The 26172-nt window shown below is 39.1% G+C and overlaps 1 protein-coding gene across 4 annotated transcripts; it reads left to right on the forward strand.

The window, feature by feature from the left end:
- The first annotated feature begins 4008 nt into the window (after positions 1 to 4008).
- On the forward strand, positions 4009 to 23714 carry LOC121951308 (SUN domain-containing ossification factor-like). 4 transcript variants are annotated; one of them, XM_042497580.1, is made up of 24 exons: positions 4009 to 4250; positions 8829 to 8943; positions 9228 to 9347; positions 9673 to 9896; positions 10289 to 10393; positions 10579 to 10720; positions 10807 to 10924; positions 11834 to 11958; positions 12070 to 12137; positions 12244 to 12351; positions 13217 to 13322; positions 13801 to 13821; positions 14289 to 14344; positions 15609 to 15691; positions 15908 to 15973; positions 16083 to 16148; positions 16417 to 16507; positions 17204 to 18535; positions 18648 to 18735; positions 19243 to 19347; positions 20469 to 20626; positions 21005 to 21084; positions 21232 to 21287; positions 23007 to 23714. In XM_042497580.1, exons 1-24 carry the CDS (start codon positions 4186 to 4188, stop codon positions 23472 to 23474), a joined length of 3966 nt encoding a protein of 1321 aa, XP_042353514.1. In that variant the 5' UTR covers positions 4009 to 4185; the 3' UTR covers positions 23475 to 23714. The 4 variants fall into 4 exon arrangements, with proteins under 4 accessions (XP_042353514.1, XP_042353515.1, XP_042353517.1 ...); XM_042497583.1 differs by lacking the exon at positions 23007 to 23714 and adding an exon at positions 21915 to 22251 and having other exon boundaries at positions 4010 to 4250; XM_042497582.1 differs by lacking the exon at positions 4009 to 4250 and adding an exon at positions 6592 to 6636.
- The last annotated feature ends 2458 nt before the right edge of the window (positions 23715 to 26172 follow it).

The following is a 26172-nucleotide window of genomic DNA, read 5'->3' on the forward strand; positions in this document are numbered from 1 at the left end:
TGTGTGTGTGAGGACTCGTGTGCATGTGTGCCGTCCGTCTGCACGTTTGTTGGCGTTTCAGTTGTATTTGTTTTCATGGTCAAAGCTGTTAATGACGAATCATAAAACCCTCGGGGGTAAATTTAATGTTGGACTTTTGTGAGTTGTTCCTGTGTTGTAGTAGCAGCCATACACACATAGCAAGGCTGAGGAGCACCTTCAGTATTCTCTATATGGAAACAGCCTCAATAATGCATTTAACCTTGTCATAGGTGTCCACCTGTGCTGTTCAAATGGTCAAGTTGTGACCCTTGCAGCCTTAAGCTCAGATTCAGATGCTGACTCGCGAAAAGGAAAAAAAAACAACTTCTTGGACGAACAGGGATCATGCATTCACATGTTTCCATTTAGCCTTTTTCTCAGGTTTAAAACATGCAAACTCCATGCCCATCGCAAACCTTCTCTCCTTCCTCGGCTCTTCTAGCCTCTCTTATTTCCTCTTCTTCCACAACCATCGAAGCCAGTCAGTCAGTCAGCGTCTCCATCAGAGCTTAAGGTGCTATTGTCAATGTTCAAGTGCTTCTCTGTCAGTTTGTTATTGTGTATGTGGGCCTAAACTGTGTTCTGATGTATATAGGTAATGATAAGGAGATACTGTACCTGTGGACTATTAAGACCTCATCAAGGATCCTAGCGCTTTAATCGTTCTCTGTGTCTCTATTCACTAAATGCTCTCTTCTCTCTAATTTAGACTGCCTTATCGGCATGAATTACAATTCTGTATTGCCAAAGCTAAATGTAGAAAGAGAATTGGAAAGTTGAAAAAAAAAATCTGCTGAAGACCAACAACAAAATGTTTCCAGTTGTAGTGAGATGACACTGTAAAGCAGAGGGTATAATGTTAAACTGGGGAATTGCATCAGTTGTTATTTTCTGTGTCTCTGTATCGCTCCTCAATAAACTTTTTCCTCATAATGTCTCACTTTGTCAGCAGAGTGTTTTTGTTGAAGCCGCAGCATATATCCTGACCTCTTACTGGAGTTCAGCGTCGTCATCTGTTCACAAATAATGTGCTGTAGTGGTTGCTTACTAATGGACTCATACTGTAAGTTACCCCTTTGAAACCTGGATCAACATCACTTGTCTTGTAATGCTTTCAGACCCCTTTGACAGGTATTTAAACCTTTGAACCCTGCGCAAATTGCTTTGAGTTCTTTCAAAAACATGGGATAAAAGACAATAAGCTACTTGGTAAGAAAAGACCCACAAAATGTAAGAAATAAGTAGATATAGAAAATTATTTTTTACTATAACTATAATTAGCAGAATTGTATACTTAAAATTAAAATTATTAGAATTAATGCAGAATTATTATCATTTTTAAGCATTTTTTTAACGTCAATATTCAGGTAATTTTGTTGTACTTTTTGCTAATTTTAAAAAGGTTAAATGAACAGTTCTCAAAAATCAAAAAATACATATTTCTCCTCTTACCATCTGTTTATCAATCTAGATCGCTTTGGTGTAAGTTGCCGAGTGTTGGAGATATCAGCTGTAGAGAGATCTGCCTTTTCTCAAAACTAATGGAAATAGATGGCAATCAGCCTGTGGTGCTCAGAGCACCAAAAATAAAATTAAAAAACCCACTGAAACAGACAGATCTCTGTGGCCAATATCTCCAACATTTTGCAACTCACACCAAAATAATCTAAGTTGATAAATAGCACCACAGGTAAGAGATATAAAAGGTAAAATGTATTTTTTGATTTGGGGGTGAACTGTCCCTTTAATGTATTCTGCGGTACAGCATCACCAGCTACTTATCCAAAGAAAACCAGAGGCTTAATTCATTTTTTATACATTCTTCTTATCAAAATGAATTGGCATTTCTTCATAGGAATGCATGCACTGTAGCCACGTATCGAGTCTACAAAACATTTAAACATGAGTCATACTGGCAAAGGTCACTGTGACTCATACTATCTGGCTCTAACACAGTATTTTTCTTATTTGGGATCAACCCCTTGACTGCAGGTGGTAACTTAGTAGGAATTCTTTTTTTTATGCTCTAGAAATCCAAAGTTATCAAATGTAATGCAAAGACATGTGTATTTGATGATGTTTTTTTTTTTGCTTATTTTTGGTAATGTATGAAGACTATGGAAGACAAAGAAAACCCTTCTCTTACCCTTCCCTACCAAAGAGAGTACTGAGGAATTAAACCACATTTCCACATGATGTCAACAGAGGCCTAGCTGAAGGAGCAGTTATCATTTCAAAAAAGGAGGTTGATTTGGCAGGTTAAAGATCCATTGTGTAGGAGATATATTGGCAGAAGTGGAATTATATAATTATAAATGTGTTTTCTTTTGTTTGTAATCACGTGGAATTAAGAATCATTGTGTTTTTGATACCTTAGAATAAGTTGTTTATATCTACATAGGGAGCAGGTCCTTGTCCATGGAGGTGACCGTGTTGCATTGCCTTTTTTTTTTTTTTTTTTACAGTGGCAGAGAGCAGAAAAATCAGACACTGACTCTAGATGGGGCCATTTGCGTTTTCATGTCAGCTACCATAGTTGGAAGGCCGTTTGCGACAAGAGAGTCACAGGAACACAGATTTGTATTGTAATACTGTTTTATTCAGTGTTTTTACTGGTTTTAATCACCAGGTGTGTTTATTTCAAAGAGACAGAGTCCTCTGCTGATCATTTTGCCTCCAGTAAAAACCTCCTTAACAATGAACACTGAAGGAGTTTCAGCTGGTTGCAATCTGAGATCCTTACAATCTGTGATGCCACTAAAACCGCATCCCCCTAAATCTTACAGGACCTTTAATAAGGTACAGTAGCTCAGTGCTGCTCTCTGGTATGATCATACATGAAGGTGTGAGCTTTGGGCAAAGCACTGCTCATGTAAAAGCCCGCCCCCCCTTTTTATTTAAGGTTGTGATGTTTCTTCCCTCCCTCAGTTCACTTTTTCTCATGCTGTGTAGATGGCTCCATCTAGTGACTGCATACAGGCATTAAGGCAGGGCTTGCAGCCTGTACATTGTGTACTGCACATGGGCAGTCTACTGCAGGGGATCTGTTCTGAAAAGTGTAAAGTGAAACCTCACAGCCAAATTAGTACAGGACGCTTCTTTCTTTGCAACAGCTCATTGCAGGTTCATACCTGTAATACATCCATGGTTGATACTGTTTTTTTGGGTCACAAACGCAAAGATTGTTGCTTATACATTGTGCAATACTGGTCTTTTTTTTTTTTTTTTTTTTTTATTCTTGTGGTGCATGCTGATCAGTTCGTGCAAATGGTTTATTTTGAAAAATGTAAAAGACACAGGATAAAGAGGTTTTGGTGAAATATATCTATTGTAAACTCAGATTTGGTTAGGTTTCTTTCTGACAAAAGTATTTGCCCCAAATAATGTGTTCAACGACTGATGTAAATTTTAAAATACATCAATTATTTCTGTTTTTTGCATAAATATGGTAATTTTTAGAGCAAACATACATGTTTTCTTTTCAAAATTTTGCAGTTAAGTAAATTCAAAATACAGCCATTTAAGGTTGTATGCACTCCCCCAAGCCAAAAATAAATAACATAAGTCGCTCCCCAGTGCTTAAATAATTATTTGACATGCCTCTTCCTTTTTGCACCACCCCTCCCCTGTCATACATAGCGAACAGTTCCTAACGAATCAGCAGCTGTTGAAACGTCCTCATTGGGATCCACCCACTACACACCACATCGCGGTGACTAGTGTAGCAATCACACTTATCATAATTTGGGACTATTTTGTCATCATGGATCGTAATTATCACAAGTATTAAAACATTTCAAAACAGGAGCAGCACCTCTTATCCAACTTGAATTGACTCACTGAGATAAGCACCGCTCACACGGGCAAGCGGAGCCCACAAAACGAGCGCTCCAAGCACGCGCTCAGTTTGAACTGCGCAACGGCCTCTCTGCCTCCTGATTGGTCGGTCGCCGCTGACACGCACTCACTGACAAACGGCAGCAGGTTGTGTGTGTGGGTGACAGCGGCTAGCATCACACTTCAGCCGTGAAACAGCGCACGTCAGCTAACTTTACAGGAAACAGCGGGCGAATTTGTGTTGTACACAGCTTAAAATACCGCCTGCTAAAAGGATAAAACGTTAATTGTGAGTACGGTGAGGATGTCTGTCCCGGCAGGACAGGGATGAAGATGACACCACTGTTATGGCGAGTTGTGTCAGTGTGGCTATGCTTAACTGCGGTCTGTCGGTGAGTTGATTAATGTTGCCCCATTTGAAATGAGCATTATTATCATGTCATTGAGTGTGAAAAGTTAAAAAGTGTTTGACGAACGTTACTAAAGGCCGAAGAACGTTACATTTCATTAGCTAGTTAGCTAACCTAGCGTTACCGTGATGCTGTGATGTGGCACCTGGCTGACTTCTGAGTTGTTGTGTTAGCTTGAGTTGCTGACCCTAAAGTGCTAAGCTTGTTAGCTAGATTTAACACAGCCAGCTGATAAACAAGTTGCACCTACATTAGTTAATATACCCGTCTAGTCCACTGTAGTCCATTGTACTACTGAGTGATTTAGCAGAATTGTCCACATGTTTGTGTCATGTATATCTACCTTAAACTCATCGTTAAATGCATGAAAGTCCTTGTAGTAAAATGTGGGGCTGGGCGATGTGGCTAAAAATGTATCAGTCGCTAACGATCTTTAATGTGTTACACACGTCAGATCAATATGTTTTCAGGTTTAAAGGCAGAACTTTGCTGCTCAGTGAAATATGAAGAAACAAGAATGTCGGATATAGTTTAAACTATTATTTAATGCCAGAATATGACAATCATTTGCAAAACATTTTACATATAAGTGGTGGATTCGAAAAATCAAATAATGTCAATAAATAAATCCTTAAATAGGAAAATAAATAATTCTGGTAGCATGTAAAACTGTGCAGACTGTTAATTAAAACAGTAAGTGTGTTTTAGTGTTAACAAAATACAAAATAAATAAACAAAACATACATTTTAGCTGTGGTCAATATTTCTGTACGTTTTACACCCACAGTATTAATTTATGCAATTTCTCAAGCACAACAATAACAAGAGATGGACATGGGTGATGTTGTGAAGAAGCGTGGGATCATTTTAGGGCTTGGTGATGTGGATTAAATCCAATATGATATTTTTGACCAAATACCCCAATATCGATATTGCGACAATATTGCAGGGCTGACTATTGAATTTTTGATAAATAATCATCAGTAATGTGGATATGAAAATGACTGCGTAAAGGCAAATAATGGAATGGCTACAACAGTCTGGTAAGTTCAGAAAATTACGATACTTAAATATAACCTTAAAACCAGGAAAAGATAACACTTAAGATATTACAATATTCAAAATCTAACATGATATCTAGTCTCATCACAATATAATATTAACATATTGCCCAGCCCTAAAAATAACTATGATATACACACAAACTAATCTGCTGAGTCCACACATCAGTGGCTGTTGATTCCCCTGAGTTACTCAGTCCCAGAGTTAACGTTACACAGATTTGGTTCATCAGCCCTTGACAGGATTATTTGCCTGTCACGTCAGTCGTCTTGAAAGATGGAGGCTGTTTGGTGTGTGTAAATCTGACAGGACACAGTAAAGCCAGCAGACAGAGAGAGATTATGTAGGATGATGATGGGCATGATGTTAGAGGATAGTAACAACACGCACAGAGCACTTTGCTAGAGAAGGGAGGGATGGATATGATGTAATATGGTATTAAGATCTATGTTGGTGATGTTGACCTGGCCTATTTTCACCAGCATTTCTCTGGCTCTCATTTAAGCCGTGAGTGGTAGTATTTCTAATCCTTTAGTGTCTGCTATCTCCACTCTTGGCACAGTGCAGTTCAGTAAAATGTAAACATGTTTAGACTGTGGAATTTTACAATTTGTACGTGTTAATTGACTTTTTTCTCCGGGGCTCACTCACACATCATAGCAGGAAAAGCACAGGTGTAATTACTAAAATGATCAATGGTTGTATTGCATTCAGGTTTTAATAGCCTCAGGGCAAACTGGGACACTTGAAGAATTATTTCACTGCTGGAAATTTCAATGCCTTATTGTCATTGTACGGCTGTACAATAAAATTATGTGTCTCCAGTGGTACATACAGTCTACAGAACTTCACAGACAAGGAACAGACACATTAAATATGTATACATAAGTATAAAAACACAGTATTAAAGATGTTGATAGTAATTAAGATGTTCAAGATTTATTGCACATATGCAGGATATTCCACTTACTTGTTATTGCACATATGTTTTAGCGTATATTTAACCGTTTATTTCTTTAATGGCACTTGGGTAAAAGAGCAACAGTTGTTACTGTCATTTTATAGCCTTGTTATATTTATATTTGGATAAAAATGTAAAATTGAATGCCTGCAATGTCAGTGTTTCACTCTGGTATTGAATACTTATATTCTCCAAGGTTCTGTATCAAAGTTAGAAATTCCACTGCTGTGACAACGCTCATCATATATGTGATTTGTGATGCCATAACGTCATGCACTAATCTTATCAGATTATTATACAGGTAAAAAGTTGGAGTCATCAATGATGCATCATGTCACGTGACATGTGAGTGACACACACAGAGACTCTCAGGTCACTTGTCAGTAGGAGGTGTGTCTCAAAGACAATCTTGATGAGAGTGGACACATACACATGATCTTTGCACTTGTGGGAAACGTGTTCATCTATGTAATGGGTTGTGCAGTGGGCAGCTCACTTCCTCATATATCCAACATTCTTTGTTTAAAAACTATTTAAAAAAAGTATTACCTAGGGTCTGCTATCCCTTAAATGCTACATCCTATTCTTACCTTTTCTTGGATTTTATTTATTTTACTCTTGAATATTAAAAAAAACTTATTACTGTATGCTTACCCACAAAGGGTGTATCAGTTTCATCGTAAAGGGTACACCTAAAAAACGCATTTCCTACAAATGTCATTGTAAAGTCTACGCCTTTAAGTCTTTGTCTTTAGCTGCTTAGTTAATTATTGAGCAAGTCATGCCTTAACACCAGTCTTGCCCCTAAGGGACTTTCAATTAGAAACAAATGCTTTGTTGTTCACAAAAGCGTCTGTCACTTGTCTAGCCCTTGGAGTCAGATCAACAAAGCAGTTGCACCAGCCAGCCCAGTGGCCAAGTAAAGTGTTTAACCTGGAATCCAGAATAAAATCCAGATAACGCCTTGGATTGTTGACAAGGAGCAGTCACTGTTGGAGTGTGGCCTTTGAGACTGCACAGGGACGACCTTCTTTCCTCCCCTGTTATTATTGCAGTTATTTTAAGCCTTGTTACAGCTAATTATTGTTGTTTTCCTGCCAGGAGTGTGCATAGTCACTGTGCACCTGACCATTGTTTCTAGCTCAGTGTCAGACAGAACTGTGGCGCTTAAAGCAAAACAAAGAGGCTTTTAATATATCTGTACACTGAAACTTATCTCTATTTAGAAAAAAAAGTGGCAAAAGAAGTTATTGTTATTCGTTCTTTACTTTCACTTGTCTATTTTCACTAAACAAGTGATACATACAATAGGCTTCAGACAGCAGACAAAAACAAAACATTGAAATATAATAACGGTTTTAAAAAAAATATTGCACTGTTCATGTTTGTTTTTCAAGACTTCACATTCAGGTTAAGCAATATGCAACTTGTTTGAGGTGTGTCCTTTACTTTCACAATATTCTCTGACTGCATACAGATAAGACACATTTTCTACATTGGGGTACAGGTCGCAGAGACTGTATCGATGTGTCACAGTGTGACATTGGGCTGCAGCTTCCACTTTGTATGTGTGAACAGAAGGGAAGGTAGGTAAGACTCAAAGTCTACCTAGAGTACCTGACGATTTTATAAAATGCAGACTCGTTTGAAGAAAGATGACAAAGACGTGGCTTCAAGTGCAAATATTTGAATGATTTATTTAACGGTTGTGGTTGTAAATAACTGTTAAAAATTAGATTAAAAGGTGCATAAAAACTTTTTTAACTTTAATAATAAAAAACTTTATTAAAACAGCAAAAACAATTTAAAAAGTCCAAGTTAAATGTTAAAAAGGCTCCAAAATGGCAAATAAAAAAAGGGTTACAAGAAATGCTGCAAGGGATTTAAAACTATGCTGGTTCTGAGTAGTAATATAAAGTATAAAATGTAAAAAAGACCGTGAGGAGCTGGATCCCAAAAAAAAGAGCACAAAAAAAGCTTAAACTAATTTCGCCACACGTGCTACCCTCGAACACACAACACAACACAAAACACCCTTACCCTAAAGTAACAAAGCAGCACACCATGGGCCAGCTCAACACACGGGGCTGCCTGGAAAAATAAAATAAAAAAGAGTAAATAAAACCCCCAGAGACAGCAAAGGGATAAAAGCACATCCTGGGGGTATAGTGCAGTGGTTTTACCTCACAGGCACTAAAAACACCAGAAATAAAGTATCAGGATAAAATCAGCTGACCTATAGACATAAAAGAAAAAAATACTAAAACAGTAGCAGGCCACTCCTAATCAGGCATCAGTCCGCTCTCCTCCTCACCTCTACAGGGGAAATAGCACTCACATCACATATGACTCACTGCAGTCAAATAAATGTTCAGTATGCTACATTTAAGAGTTTATGAATACCCCATATACAATACTTGTACTTCTTTCCCAGATATTCAGACATTTTTCTGTAATAAACAAGTTACCTAAGTATATTCAGACGAATTAAGTTGCATGTTAATATGACACTGATCGTCTTTCTCTTCGTCTCTTAGGTATCCTAGTTACTATGTCAGTTGCGTGGAGTCGCACCAAGAGGCCCAGAGGCCCGTGTCCTCACAGGACGTCGGTACGGAGGAAGAGTCAGGAGAAAATATTCATCATCAGAAGGTACAATCAGCTGTATACTATCATTGTACAACCCACCTCATTGCCCAGAAGTTGCTATATTAAATATCGTGTGAACAAATGTTTCATTACAGATTTTATAGCTCATTTAACCACACAGGAAACCTTTTGTCGCGTTAGACTTGTATCATGTTAACTGTAGTTGCACAACAATATGTAAATATATGGACTAGCAAAAAAACATTTTCTTGCTTGTTCAGATTTGCTGGTGATTTTGCTTCTGTGACTGAAGTCTGTATGTTTGGATTTTTGTGTGTTTTCTTTAGGTTGAGGAAAGCTTGGTCTTGCCTGCCCAGCCCCTTCCTGAAGACGAGCAGTTGATAGAAGATGATCAGCAAAAACAGGAGCACACAATACAGGAGGTGCACAAAAGACAATATTTAGAGGTACGTTATAGTTGTAGCGTTTTACATGAATTAAAAATTAGATTTGACAATTCCCCAGAAATGAACTTAATACTACAAATAAACTCTGTGCTGTGATATATGCTCAATCCATATGAGTAAGGTAAGATTCCCAAAGGTTTTACCATTGGGTTTCCTTCAGAGCAGCATGGCAGTTTCTAACCTGGATAAGAATTCATGTGCATGGTACCATCCAGTCCTTTTTATTGATCGCTCCTGGAGCATTTTCAGCTTTAAGTGTTTTGTTGATAGATCCAACTCTGGGTAATGGGCCAACAGCTCAAACATCTCTCTGCTTATCCATCAGGCCTTTGAAGCGGAGGAGCTCGCTGTAGAGGAAGAGTTGGAGGAAAACACAGTTTCACAGTCTGAACTAGAACATGAGCAAAGTTCCGAAAATCAGCATCCTGAAACCTTCGTCATTCAAGACCAGACCCCCCCGCTGCCTTCATCTGAGCCTGTCTCCGATTTTGCTGCTGAGCTTGAAGATAACTCAGACACACTTAACCTTCAAGACAACATCCCAGATAGGCAAGATATTATTATCTTCATGTTAAAAAAAAGAAAAAAAAAGTCTCTCTCTCTCTCTCTTTTTTTTAATCAGTCATTTATTTTTTTAAAAATGGCACAAAATGCTGCCGTTGTTGCTGTGTTTCAGAACATGCATATTGCTACAGGTTGCGACACTGTATTAGAGCCCGTTCCTTTAAAGTATATATTTTTTTATGATTCTCTGCAAAATGAAGGGCAAAGCAAATACATGAATATTGCAGATTTTTGTTGTTCACGTCATTTGCATCTCTCAATATGAATTCGCAACTATTTGTGTCTTTGCGTTGAGTTTGCATGTATCATCGCCACGCAAAATGCTCATTTAGCATTTGATCGGCACACACGATAACATGGATTGTTTTATATTTCAGTGTTTCCAGTGATTCAGACGACACAGCTGCACCTGAGGTCATTGATTCTGACCTGCCTCCAGCTGACTGTGAAGAGGAAGAGAACAACCCATATGACAATGATAGGTGGGTACCGTTCATTTTGTACCGTACTTAGTGAAATAAAACTATCTGTATAGCGTTTCTCTGGCATTGTTGTGAAGTTAGCTTTGACTGTTAGTGGTGAGCCTGACCACCACTGAATTTGGTTATAGTTCAACTCAAAAGACAAATGTGAATTTTGACACAACAATATTTTTCTGTTCCCACAGCAGTCCTCCCATTGTTCTGGAGAACACTTCTAATGTTCACACTGCAGGTACTAAAACCCACACTGACCCACCCCTGAGTCCTCAGCCTGGTCACAGCACACAGCATCATGAGGCCAACACGTCACACATGCTGAAAGAGCCAGTAAGGAACTCGGATACTGCGTGATCTATTTTCCTCTCTACCAAAGGAGGTGCCCCAGCTTTCATTTTTCTCATTATCCTCGACAGGACCCGAGTTCCCCTGTTACCACAGGCACAGATTCCGCTGTGGGCAGCAAAGACCCTGAGGACATCCCCACTTTTGATGAGTGGACTCGGAAGATGATGGAGGTTGAGAATGAAAAGAGTAAGATTAAAAGTTTATCCTTTACACACCCACCCCCAAATGATTATTTGTATATTATTACTCACCCTGTGTTATGTTGAATTTGTGGGGAAAACATCTTTTATTCTTTAAAGATGAACGGATAATTTAAAAATTGAGAAAATTCCTGATAAATTGGAGGGAAAGGGGTCAGCATTATACAGAAACAAAACTATATCAAATCATTTGTTTACATGCTCTCACACAGCCCACGCAGAAGACTCCAAGTCTCAATTATCGAGTCGTATGCTCAGTTCTTCTCAAAAAGACAGCCTTTTCTGAACTGAACTGAAAGGAAGGAAGGAAGGTAGATTTATTAGTCATTTTTTAAGTTTAAAAAAACTAAATTACATTTGTCCCTGATCCTGCTACATCTTTGGAGTTGAAGAATGAGTTGATAAAAAATCAGCAGCTACTATGAAAATTTCATCCACTTGCTTGCTGATGTTGCTTCTGATGGCGTCATTCAGTTCCTGCAGTGCATTTTTTTTTCAATTTGCATCCGAGTCTTGTGTCCTTATGAAAGTGAAACTTGTCCATGTGTTCTTTGATGCCAGACTCCATTGACAGAAACAATCGTATTTTCCGCGCTGAACAGGAGAGCTGTTGGAGTCTGGCCTCAGAGAGAGCACAGATAAAGCCTAACTTTTCGTCAGAAAGGGCCTTCTGTTTTGGAAGTACAGATCATACAAAAGGAAAAATTAGACCTGATCCTGCAATAGGTGTGAGAGTTTGTAAATAGATGTTTTGATCTAGTTTTGCTGTTGTTGAATGTGACCCGCTGACTGAAATTCACCAGAATTTGTTCTTCACAAATTCAGTGTAACATGGGGTGAATAAATGATCATTTTGTGGGTCCATAATTCTTTGTAATGTTGGTCCTCTCAATAGCTCAGTCTACTCACTCCTCTAACATCGGGGCTTCTCATACGGCGAAGAAGGTCCAGAAGAACTTCAATAACTACGCCTCAGTGGAGTGTGGAGCCAAGATCCTTGGCGCTAACTCAGAGGCAAAGGTACTGAATATGTCTGATACCACATCCTACTGATGAATCTGCCTGTTGGGATAGATGTTGACATAATGACAAATACAAGCTCATGTCGATTTGTGAATTTTTTCCATACAGAGCACTTCAGCAATATTGAAAGAGAACATGGACTTGTACATGTTAAACCCCTGCAGTAATAAAATCTGGTATGTACTGTAGTACATATTCACCTGTGCACACATGCTGAAAAACATTTATTTCCACCCCCACGTGAAACCACTTTTTGAAGCCTTGTTTTTCGCTCTCACTCAGGTTCATCATTGAGCTTTGTGAGCCCATCCAGGTGAAGCAGCTGGACATCGCTAACTTTGAGCTATTTTCCTCTACTCCCAAAGACTTTCTTGTCTCCATCAGTGATAGGTATGATCAGCAGCTACCATTCACAATAATATCTACCAGTATATTACCAATCTTGACAGTCTTTAAAATGTTTTGGTTGGACTGCAGCAAAGCATTAAATGTTTTATATTGCCAGTTGGCATTGATAAACACTGCGCCATGTGTATCCACAAGCAAGGCTGAATGTCTTCTGTTACTATAACTACTGTGCCAGTGTGCACCTGTTTACACCAGTGAAATTCAAGGAAAAAATATGCCTCTGTGTTGGCGACTGCCTCGGCCAGGAGCATTATGTTTTTGGGTTGTCTATTCCATTCTTGTGAGTGCCATATCTCATAAATGCCTTGAAAGGATTTCTACAAATGTGTTGCAAACATCCTCTTGGACTTAAGGATGAACTGAAAACAACATTTGGAGAGATTACACATTTAATTTAAAGGTTCACTTCAACCCACAATACAAAACACATTTTTTTTCCTGAGACCTGTCATGCTATTTATCAGTCTAAATTGATTTGGTGTGAGTTGCAGAGTGTTGGAGATATCAGCTGTAGAGATGTCTGCCTTCTCTTAAATGTAATGGAACTAGATGGCACTAGGCTTGTGATGCACCGATGTCTCTTTCCAGAAATCATGACCCGGTTACTCAAGATAATCCACAAGCATAGGAAGTATTTTCTTTCTACCAAACTACATCCGCCAATCATATCACTTCACTGAAGGAAGGCGTTAATCTACTCATGTATGAGAGGCTTGTGCTCCTGACAGCACCAGACGTAAACATTAATGTCGTCCTCCTCAGCTGAGCTGCAATGTTAATACTGAGACACTCCCACTGATTATCCATCTCACTGAACTGATTGTGTCGTTCATACCTGCTTCTGTAGATATCCAACAAACAAGTGGCTAAAGCTGGGAACCTTTCATGCCCGGGATGAACGCACAGTCCAGAGCTTCCCTTTAGATGAGCATCTCTATGCTAAATATGTGAAGGTGAGTTTTTAGAGTCACACTACCATTCAGTGTGTCTGGATTCTACATTATGTTAAATCAGTGCAGAGGACTTGCTGTAATCCCTGAATGCTGCAGGTGAGCTTTCAACTGTTTTAACTGTTTAACTGTTGTATTACTGCACATGTTCTCTCTGAATTTCTATTCTTCCTTTCTCTCACAGTCACACTGTGTATGGTCTATAGAATAATAAAACAGCACTGTAGGACCTGTTTTGACCTGTATATAATAGCTTCAGTTTTGACCATATGATATGATATTCTAGATAAGAGCATCAGCAAATTTCTAAAATGTAAAATCTAACTTGGCTAGTTTGGATAGGGTTTGACATTTTATATTTGGACATTTTGCATCTGAGGTGACTCAGGTGAAAACCAACATACACTCTTTGGTCCTGTTTTGATTGCATGTATACATCTCTTTAATTGTTTTCTCTTTTTTTCTGTCTCTCTTGCTTCAGATGTTCACCAAGTACATAAAGGTTAGCCTGCTTTTCTTGTAGAGGTCTGTGGTTGAGTGAGCTAAGTGGTAGACATGGAGAGGGATGTATTTTGTGTTTTTATTTTGTCTTAAGTGGTGTGATCAACCCTTAACATATTCAGATCTAACTTGCTATGCCAGCTGCCAATGCATTCTAACTTTAATAAATACTCTTGGCATACAATCACATCACAAACAATCTACATTTGATAACTCATGAAATGATACCCACTAGTTTTCACTCAAATAATAAAACGCTCCTCACATTCATTTACATTGCAAATCAATCTCTCAGTTTCATTTTAGTCCACTGTATTGATTTTACGACAAAACTAAATCATGGCTTTGCTTTTTGTAATAATACAACCCCTGCTCAGAGGATTTATTTACGGGTGTTTAATGCAGCGCCCATTTCCATTATAACATGTGAATAATCTTTGTTTTTGTTTTTTCTCTTTTCTTTTCCAGGTAGAGCTGGTCTCTCACTTTGGCTCTGAACATTTCTGCCCCCTCAGTCTCATAAGGTACGTTTTCTCAGGCAAGGTTTTCTAACATATTACTCAGTCAAACGGTTACTACATATACCGGACTGTGTTTTTTACAGAATAGAAATACAGCAACAAAAATAACAAATGGCAACAAATAATCATTCTTCTGTCTAGCGTTCTACAACGAAGCGACCGGGCACAGTTGCTTCCTCAGCTGGTCAATCCTAAATCTATGTAGTCTCTTTTTGTTTCTTTTGTGGCATCTTTGTGTTTTGTTTTTTTTATCATTGTATGAAAATGTCTCACACATCTGTCCGTTCTCAGCCTGGCACATGTTAATCGATTTCAAATTGGCAGATGCCCTCTTCAGCTCCATGTCAGATGTGACAACAGGTGACTAGCAATGTCATGCAGTCACTGCTGTGTATTTATAGAGTATTTTACAACGGCCACTCACAATCAAGGACTAGAAGTATCCATTTTATTTACTTGATTGTAATATTGTAAGCTATTTTTAAAGGTAGGATAAAAACTACTAATAGAACAAATGAATGAAAGTGTGTTTTCCAAATTATAGCTTGTAGTTTACTGCATAAGCTCTAGATGGTGTCACCTGGTATCAGGTAATGTTTTGCATGTGGTCACGCTATCACGCTATCACGCTATCATGCCTTTGGTGGGAGAAAGGAAAGCTAATAAAAATGTTAGCAGCTGTTATGCTCCTGCCAAATTCAAAGATAAATCTGGTTGAAACGTCTGCACAAAAAGGGTGGCAGAAACTGAAACTGTGTAATGTTGAGAAAAGGAGCAGCTGTTGGAGGTCGGCCCGTAAAGATAAATGTGTTAATGAGTTATCGAGGTCGGCAAAAATGATCTAGGTCATGTTCATGTATAGTATGCTGTTTCCCTTTGTGTTTACATGCGTGTTTGTTTATATAAAAATTTCATGAACATTTTAGCCGATATGATGCCAGAATAAACAGCAGGGTTTTCCAGACCATATTAAGACTAATTATTTATTTATTTATTTATTTTTGCAGCACCCAAGCAGAATAAATAGAAATAATCACACTTATTTCCAGGACAATATATTGTCTAACAAAAGTATTTATCATGCAGACCTAGTTAGAGGGCTCCCTAATACTTCATGACCTGTGTGTGTCTGTGTTGCAGGCTTTTAGTTTAATTCTGCCCCTTACAGACTTTGAAAGACTTGAGAGTGGATCACGTGGTCAGATAAAACAGATTTGATTTCACTGTTACATGAACTTGGTTATAGAATGATTTTTGAATTTGCCAGGGTGTTTGGCACAAGCATGGTGGAAGAGTACGAGGAGATAGCTGATCCCGCAGAGAGACAGGAAGATCAGGATGATGACTTGGGTAAGAACTGTGGACATCATATTTGATGTAGTTGGAGTTTTTCCCAGTATGCAAGACAAACTGTCACATTGAAATGAACCCATTTGTGTGTGTGTGTTCAGGCTTTGTGTGCCAAAATCTCCTAAATTAATGTGGCTTTACTGTCACATTTATTATTGTACTTTAATTTTTAGTCACAGGATTGATGTTTGTTATTAAATGCACCACTTCCTACAGATTATCCTCCTGGATATGCACCTGGTGAAGTCAAGTTATCCAAGAATCTGATTGGATCAGCCAAGGGTAATTATAGCAAACATGTTTTTTTTTTTGATTCATACAGATATCTACACTAATTCCAATCCTTTATTACTTTATTAACGTGTAACTTGTGTATACATTTTCTCTTCAGATGTCATTTTGAACATGGTAAATAATATTGCCGTCAATGTTCTTGGTGGAAGCCCAGAGATGCAAGGTATGGCCAACACAGTCAGCTGGATAATAATAAATAATAATATTGTTGTTCTGCATTGTGTAAGTTTTTGGAGTTATACAGATCTAGCTACATGATCACAATCAGCTTGACATTTTTGCCCAGTAGCTTGTTGAGATACAGTCACCATGTTGTTTTCCCCAATTTTTGGGTGTTGACAATATGTTGGCAAAGATTTTTGTAAATATAACAAATAGACCTAATCTGTATGTTCACTCTCAATGTTGTTAATCTTATTCACATTTTGTAGGCAACCTTTCATCACAGGAAGTGAACGTGACTGAGCCATCACCCCAACTTGAAACCACTTCTCAAACTGTCACTACAGACCTCACCTCAGTGTGAGTACATGTCATTAGTCTTATAACATCTTTCATAACTGTAAATTCACCTTCAACAAACCTTTACTGCATCATTGTTTTTTGGAGTTGCCTTAATAATTGGCTTAATTTTAAAGCCGGGGTGGGCAGTTTTCTGGAAAAGGCAAAAGAACATCAGAATTTCCTCTTGCAGTTTTCGCTTCTCTGTTCTTGGTGAGTCAAGAGGAGGTGCTGAAGTCCAGTTTTGTCTAAGACCACTTCAATTGCAATATACTCAAAGTTTATTGTTTTTACCCAATGATACAGAAATGAAACTGCCTACCACAGCTTTAATTTCATATTATCAACAGATTAAAATGTTATTTATTTCTGTTTGAAGGGAGGTAAAGTGGTAGGTGGACCTAGTGTCATGAATACTCTGAGACTTAAAATCTTACATACAGTCTTTCTGCATGTGGGTTGGAAAGTTTGTGCAAGCTAACAGTGGTATAATATTATGAAAATCCCATAAACTAATGCAGGTAGTTAGGATTTATCAAATTTGTCATCTTTTATTGATTTCTCATATTTGGAAATCTTTTTCATTAATGCATGCTTCGTGAAATAATGGATAAGGTTTCTCTTCATGTTCTTTAGATGTTATATAATGAGTTTAAATGTTCTTTTCTGTCCTTTTCTGTATTTAATATGTACTATAATGTCCTTCTCCTTCTGTAGTCCAGACTCTGATGTGGAGGAGATTTTACCTGATCCTGATGTCCCTCCAACTATAGCCCCATCCTCAGAGACCCCAGAGTCAGAGTCACAGACCGCTGATACAATCAGACAAGAGCTCCCCCTAGTGGAGGAAAAAGTTATCATTCCTTTAGAGAAAGATGAGGAGGAACCTATCAGCTCTACGATCACCCTTTTGGATAAGGAGGAGGAGTTAGATGAAGAAAAAGAGAAAAGAGATCAACATGAGCAACAGCAAGAAATCCAAAACTATTGTTCACTACTTCCCTCACTTTCTTCCTCCTGCTCTTGTGCAGCTTCCCTCCAGGAGTATCTCCATCGCCACTGTTCGGCCCTGCTGTCTAAAAAAAGAAAATGCCAAACTGTGAACAGAAAGCAAACAGTTCCTCCCATTCAAACACCCACTTGGCACCTACCCCTGTCCCCATCTGCTTGCCCTGAACCTGAGCAGGACCACAGTGAGGTACATCAGCCTCCTGAACAAGAACAAGCTTCTGTCCAGGAGCCAGAGAGCGGAGCCAGCCCGACGGAAACGCCTCCGGGGAACACAGTTGAATCTCATAAAGAGTCTATGTCCGAAGCTCCTCTGCTGGAACCCAGTCAAAGCTCGAACCTTCCCACAGCCAGTGCGACTGACTCATCCTCTGCCAAACCTACCCCTATTGTGGAGACACCACAGCTGTCTTCTGAGGAACTGGCAAGGGAGCTGAAGCCAGAAAAAAGCCAGGATGTGCTGCCTGAAGAGAAGCACATTGAGCCTTCAGCCTCTCTCACCAGCTCCATCTATGTGAAACCTGGCGACAGCGCCACAGTTGTCGACGCCTCAGTAGCACCAACAGAAGAAAAGTCTGACATTGAGGTTTATAAACCAGAGATAAACGCCCCCATCCAAACCCCAGAGAAGACGGAAGAATCCCAAGTTATCCATCCCACCACTGCCCCCCAGTTACAACATCACCCTGAACCTCCAGCTGTTTCTGACGGTAGTACTGCTCCCACTGAGCCATCCCACCCTGCTCCAGACACCATTACAGAACTCGAGCCCTCTGGTGGTCACTCGGTCATCACAGAAACTAAAACAGAAGACTTTGCCGAAGACATCTCTGCATCGTCAAGTGGGAAACCCTCCTCGCCTACCTCCCTGTCTGTCTCGGACATCTATGCAGATCCCCCCAACGGCACCGAGCAGAACGGGAATCCGGTGCACGGATCCAGCCAGAAGGAGTCTGTGTTCATGAGACTCAATAACCGCATCAAGGCCCTGGAGATGAACATGTCACTCAGCGGACGCTACCTGGAGCAGCTCAGCCAGAGGTGAGAAACAGGGACAGATACCAGTGCTGCAAAGGGGGAAGAAAGCAGAGTATGTTTGTGTATAAACTGAGTCGAGGCTGAGACTTAGATTTCTCCCATGTTTTGATTCAAGGTATCGGAAGCAGATGGAGGAGATGCAGAAGGCTTTCAACAAAACCATCATCAAGCTCCAGAACACCTCCAGAATAGCGGAGGAGCAGGTGAGCAATGAAAGCGCACCAATGTTTGTCCAGACAACTGCCATGTAGAGCAGGGATGATCAGCTGATATTTGTCTTGCAGACTGCCATCAGCCTATCAGCAAACAGACAACATTCATGGTTCATTCATTAATTTCACAATCGGTGCATCCCTGATGTAGAGTGATGTGCTTTTTGTCTGACTTTGAGGGAGTTGCCCCAGGTTCATTTGTTATATTGATTCAAAATGCAATTGAAAGTGTGAAAAAGCTGAATACAACATTGTCATGCTTTCTGCTTTAGGTTTAAAGCTCCATTAATCCATATTTTTCTATTAGCAATCAGTTGAATGATCATGAATCATGAATCATTGAATGATAATGTGATGCGAAAAGAGTCAGTCACGGTGACAAAATTACAGAAAAACAATGATGAACCTTCAAATATTTAATAGCATCACATATCATTTCAGTTATGTGAGTGTGTTTTTGCATAAATTGTTTAATTTGTTGTCCTCTTCCTCCTGTAGGATCAGCGTCAGACTGAGTCCATTCACTTGCTACAGGGCCAGCTGGAGAATGTGACTCAGCTGGTTCTCAACCTGTCTGTCAGAGTCAGCCAGCTGCAGAATGAGGTAGATACAATGCTCCGGGCACAAAGCCTTCATCTGTAATCAGGAGGTTTTCAGCCTGATATCAAACTGAGTAAATTTAGTCTTTTTCTGGGACCAAGTCATTAGGATGAATCGTGGGTCGTGACGCATAATTTAAGAAACATCTTTTTGGCTACTGAATGTGTTGGTACCTAACTGATTTAACCTCTGAAATACAAGAGGTTCACAGAGGTCATGGTTCGTTTCATACCCTGATGTGGGAATCACAGTTTAGTACAAGTTGGCACAGCAAAACAAACAAAAACGGAGCCAAATGCATTAGGATACGTTTTTTGTCATTTATTTTTACAACTTTGATAAACTATTTTTATACACATTTTATACACTTATTCTGTCAATAGTTCCACAGTGGCTAAATTTAAACATTGAAAGCACCCAAACACGTATTATTCCAGTGTTTGACACATCTGGGTGATGCAGCGGATAGAGCGTTAGTGTCACTTTTTACCCAAACATTCATTTATTTTTGGCGGGCTGCAAAAATTTGTAAGTATTAAAGCTGGACCGTTCATTAGGAAACTTTGGAGTTTGGTTATGCATTGCACCACACTCAGAGCGCAGAGTGTAGTCTTGGCGGAAATGGAGCAGTAGAACTTCAGGTGCAGTGAAAGTGAAACTTACTAAGATTGTGCTTATTCAAACAGCTGCTGGAGAAAAAAAAACTCCTGAAGAGTTTAGCTAGCATTGCTTTCATGGACTGGCAAAAACAAATTACAAAAAAGATTAAAAAATAATAGAAAAATGGTGCTAACCTCAGCATATGGTGCTAACCTCAGCATATAATGCTAACCTCAGCATATGATGCTAACGGCGTGCAGCTACAATTTCCAGGCAGAACTCGGGCTTATAAACTCTGGTTCAACATTACATGCATCAGTCCAGATATCCTGCATTCTTCATGCACTGGACATCAATTCCCCTACCAAAACGGTTCCGTACAAATACATGCACTGTTATAGTCCCACGAAATACGTAAATGTGAAATTGTTTCAGTACATTAAGTGTATTTTTATGTCTCTCATTTTTCACATCAGACATTACTGATGTTTTGCTAATGATATAATCAATGGTTTGTCTCCAAGGTGTCGGACAGGCAGAACTACCTGCTGCTGTCTCTTGCGCTGTGTCTGTGTCTTGGCCTGCTGCTGTGTGCCATCCACTGCCGCATCTCAGCTATTCCTCCAACTGCAGAACCAGAGCCACCCATACCTAAGAGCTACACCTACTGCTGTCCTGACAGGTAGCAACACAATCATACAGTGTGATTTTCTGCTAAAAAATATATAAAAAATATTACCATGCACACATACTAATTTTACAGCAAGATTATGTTGAGTAAAAATGAAATGTGTCTTTATGTACGTGGTGGTGAAAAAAACTGGCTCTAGTGGAGAGGGTAAGTGTGAATAAGATCTGAGTGGCATCTCAGAATGGGCTCTAACAGCTAATGGGCAGAGGTTACTGTGGCTTGAACGGCTTTTAGTCATTAAACCAGTTTATCGATACAATTAATCATCAGGAGAGTCGCAGCTTGAATCTTAAGTGATGATATGAGTCATAACCTAATAACGGTGTTACATGCAGTCTTTCCCTTCAACCATTACTGTTACTTTAATAGGCAGTTCTCTTCCTGTGATGAGACGGGCTTGAAGAGGAGTGCTTCCTATCCACTCATACACTCACTTGGCACCACTGAAGGTACACTTCTACTACATAAGTGCTGTCATGGTAATAATACTTATCTGTTTTAAGGGTTCCCTCATATATCTTGAATAATGGCTAATCAATCCTGAATTGAACCATTCCTTATCTTGGGAGAAATTAATCTCAATCTTTGGCTCACAGGCCCAGAAATGCTGCACGCAGAGGAGACACAGAGTCTTTGTCCAGCCAACAGAAAGGTGTGTAAAATGAATTTAGAGTTAGGAAAGATCCAATCCAATATTGATACCAGGTTCTGGTACTGACTTAATTCACTAATAGGATATCAGACTGACGACACTGATCCAGATTCCATCGTCTGATGTCGGTTACCACGCATAGCGCACCTTGCGTTTATTCATAGAGGTCATGTCAGCCTGTCTATTCACATGACGAGCACAGTGGTGGTATGCAGGCGGAGTGTCGCTAACAGTCTGAAAAGACGTTTGTGGCATCAGACACAACTCAAATGAAGAGTGTCTTGCTTTTTCCTCAAGGTGAGTCCAACTCTAGGGCCCATAAACATATCATCAGCTGCAGTTACACGGACAGTATTTCCTCAGTCTGATTTGAAATCATTGTGATTAGATATTCCAACGTAACTCTTTACACAAACACCAAATAAAGCGATCCAATAGGATGTGCGTATTCTTGCCCCAAAGCATTTATATCACTTTTTTGACTTGTGCAAAGTGGTTCCACCTGCTTTAAAGTGTCTAACCTGCTGGAACTTTTTTTGTATAGAAGAAGAATAGTTCCACCTGTAAATACAAAGTAGTAGTAATTTTAGTGTAAACCAGGTTTTTTTCTGTCACTACAAATTACAGATAATCCCTACACACCTCACTTGCAGACTTTACAATTGACTGATGTTCCCCAAAAGTCTCATATGAAGGCTACTGCTGGTGATGGTTGCCCATCGACTCCACAATTCAGCCCTGCCGACATGTAATGTAAGCCCCATGTTGAACAAACATGCACAGAAAGATTATATTTACTTCAACCAGATAGATACTATTAGGCACTAATATTTTCCAATTGAACAGATTATCAAAGGTTTACACCACCTCTCTTTTTTTAAAAATTAGTTTTTGGGGGCATTTTCCCTTTATTGACAGGACAGTTTTAGATAGACAGGAAGGGTGGGAGAGAGGGGGAATGACATGCACCAAAGGGCCGCTGCAGAGGCCTCAGAGGGGATACCTGGTGAGCTAGAGGTCGCCCCTACACCACCTCTCTTACCACAACAGTAAATTCCCTCTGATCGGGCTGGATCAGAATAGACTCTTTGATTCAGGTGGTGGCATGAGATATTTTATTGTGATAATTAGATATTAGGGGCCATGTAAACGGGCCTGGTACTAACATTTCACAGTGACAGTCTTGCGGCTGTCAACTGGGCAATTATAGCCTGCCGTTTGTTTTATCACAGTGAAAGTCTTTCAGCTCTTTAAACCTGCAATGACAGTCAAAAGCGATGCTCTCAACAAAATTCATTCAAATGCTCTGCATGGTAACCATAGCAACTGCTTATCACCTGTTATTTTTAACTTACGTGATGGGTATTTTGATAGTGTTGGTAATTATTTGTTTGGTAATTATTATTTTGAGCAGTTGATAATGCATCGCTGTGCACTTGATATGTTAAAACCACAGCACTTTAAACTCCATATTTTTGTATATAAAGCCTACCTAACCTACAATTTAATTAAATTGCTTTGGAATACATTTAAATTTAATATAAAATTACAGTGCAAATTTATGCAAAAAGAGCTCTAGATCAGTATTGGATTGGAACTGGAAAAATCTTAACAATTGCATCTCCAGATGAGTTCACTGCAGTGCACAAGTGTGAAATGCCAGTTTGAAATATGGTTGTTGAAAGTTGTTCTTTCTACTGTATCTCTCACTCCACGCAGAAGAGACGCCGTAAGATGAAACCTACAGAGAAAGTGGAGACTCTGAAACCCTCTTTTCATGCTGCTTCAGAACTGCGTAACGGAGCTGTTGTTTGTAACGGTGCACCTGTCACCACAAACCCGGCCCCCCTCACAAGAAGGTTACTCTCGCCTCTGTTCAGAGACTCACCATCAGAGGGCAGCTCGGAGGGATCTTCTCATTCAGACGACCCCTCCTTCTGTGGCATCACCACAGCTTGCAGCCGAATCTGTGATGGCCTCCCTCCACCCAAGACCCGGGCGGAGAAACGGGCACTAAGACGCAGGCGTCCAAAGCCCGGTTGCGCAGTGGTGGACTTACTTCAGGCCCCAAGGAGGGACAGGAGCGAACCATTGCCCATCTCTACCATACAGGGCATCATGAACAGGAAAAGTGAGCAGAGCTCTGGGGCATGTGGGGTCAATGTGGCCCTCTCAGGTCCTGTTTGACAGGACTCCACTCCTTTTCACTGACTGCGCAACTCTTTCTAAAAGAGGATGGTTGTTGATATCTGTAGCCACAGGCAGCTTCAAGCTTCAATATGAGACAATCCCTTCACTCTTACATTTGTTTTCTGTCCATGTCCTCGTCAGATGTTTATATTTGTTATACTTCAAATCAAAGAAATGTCTTCCCAGCTTTCCATTAAAGCTTTTCTCTTTTGTTTGGAAATATCCACTGTGACTATAGACCTGAGCAAAATGATTCAGTTTTATTGTCCACATGCTGCACACTGACGCTGCAGAAACATTTCTAGTGTGACGAAATGCCTGTTAAAAAAAAATCTCCATCTCAGTTTTCCATTTTTACCTCTTAATATGTCATAAAAATTCAGTTTTTACCTGTAAGTAAACTGTCAGAACATTGCTCAAATTTATAAAACAAGCACAGGAATTTTTCTGTAGTTAGTTCATCTTCAAAGTAAAAGCACATAATCTGTTACTGAAAATGCATTTAGGATGTAAAGCACATAACAAAGTGTTTGGAATTTTTTTATATTGAAAGTGGAAAGTTAAAATAGCTTCAAACTCATAAAAATAAGACACTGTATAGAGATATGTTCTATTATTACTGATCCACTGAACCTGAAAGAGGAGAAAAACATAAAACATGAAAGGACTCAAATGAAAAAGTAAATTTAATTCTAGTGATACTTCACATAGAAACTGGTGCTTGAAAAAAGTTCAAAAACAGGGTCCACTCAACCTCAAAATGATACATTCCCAAGAAAAGCGATTATTCTACCGTCAACTGTCAAGTTCAAATTCTCAAATTGTTTGAGCAATATTAGATTATAAATTTGTCTTTGGCTTCTCCCACACACAGCAAAGGTACATATAGTCACATTCCACAATACACCATTATATACAAAAATATACAGTTTACACGATATAATAGTGCCAATAGGCAGGTAGCAGCAATAACTTGTATAAATAATAAAAGATAGCAAATCTTACAAAATAATAGTTCCCCTTATACAATCAGTAATACAAAATAATTATAGTTTTAAGCCATTTTTTGACATGCCATTTCTCTTTTTCCTTTTTTTACTCTCCTGTTTTTTTTTTTTTTGGTGGAGGCTGGGGGGTTGTGAACTATATTTATGATTATCATAATTCTATATGTAAAATTATTTTTACGGAACTAGTACAATTTTTACACATTTAAAAAAGTCCTTTATTTTGTAAAATATCAGGTAATTTTCTTGTACTTTTGACAAATTTCTGGGTCATTTTGTTTTAAGTTTCTCATTTCCTCCTCCCATTGTTTTTGAAAGAAAGCCTGCCAATTTGCTCAGGTTTCAAGGGGTTAATAGAGTCCATGGGTCATTTGGGGACAATTTGATAAAGCCCCACCAGCTGGCAGCAGAAAAAAATGTAATTTTGGATTAATGCAAAACATAGAACAATCAAGCTGATGCTGTAATTTACCATGATTCTACACTTCAAGGTCGGTGGCTGGATAAAATAGTTTCAAAACTATATTTTTATTGCACTTGGCTTTAGGTTTGCAACGTCACGCGCCCTCCGTTAGGGAAAACTACAGTGCGCATGCGCAAAGCCCCACTGCTCGTAGTTGTGTGCCGTTCGCGTTACTTTTCAATAAGCTAATAACTGCGGTCACTGTGAAGCGGAGCTGAAAATGTGGGTTGTTTTCTACAGCATACATCTGAAAGTCTGCGTTATTAAGAAAAACTTTAACACCTCGCTGCCCGCCCGCCACAAGATGTTGTTTTAACCAAAAACTCTGGTTAAAATAATCAGATTTTTAGGGGAGATGGCTAACTGCTAACGTTAGCTTGTCAACGAAGACTTTTTGCTTCCGGTATGTGTTTATGGATGGAGTGCTGTCTGCTGGTCTAATACAAACTTTCGAAATCTCCATAATGATTCCAAGAGGATTACCAAACATGAAAGCAGCAGGACAATGCGGTAAAATTAGGATAAACTACACTAACAGCGCAGACAAACGAGGACTCGAGCAGGCTAACGGCACGTTGAAGAGAACAGGTATGTCAGTCACATTTTTACCTGTGTTAAAGTGTGTGGGGAATGTAAAATACTACAATGTTGTTGCTCCACCTAAACACCATTACAGGTGACACGCAGCTTACTGACTTACTGTCACTTTACGTGTTTTTCTAAGTATATATTCATATCAGTGCTTGTAAGGATAAGGCTGGCTGGTTGGGATGAATGCTAAGCCAAAACCCGTGCAAAGATTTGAAGTTTGAAGTTTTTGATGGTTTCTGCATGGCTACAAGGTAATTGTATTATGCAATATGTACTAATATACTATTTTATGCGTCATGTTGATGGAAGTGAACTCTTTGTTGTGGCTGAGACTGATAGACTGTAAGGCATTGTAGCTTTAGAAAATGAATCATCAATCAATCAATTATTAATCAAAATACTAGTTTACAGTGAGGTGCGTTGCATGTCGTGGGCTCAACTTTTGGTCTTTCATTAGAATTTAATTGTGTTTAAATCAGTGTCAAATTTGGCATCTCTAGTATATGTATTATTTATTTATGTATATATATGTATGTATGTGGCGCCAAATCATGATAAAGATTATCTCTGGACACTTCTCATGTAGAGAAGGTCTAGAAAATACTGTCTTAATTAACAGATACCCAACAATTCA

This window comes from Plectropomus leopardus, chromosome 12 (assembly GCF_008729295.1).
Source record: "Plectropomus leopardus isolate mb chromosome 12, YSFRI_Pleo_2.0, whole genome shotgun sequence".
NCBI lineage: Eukaryota > Metazoa > Chordata > Actinopteri > Perciformes > Serranidae > Plectropomus > Plectropomus leopardus.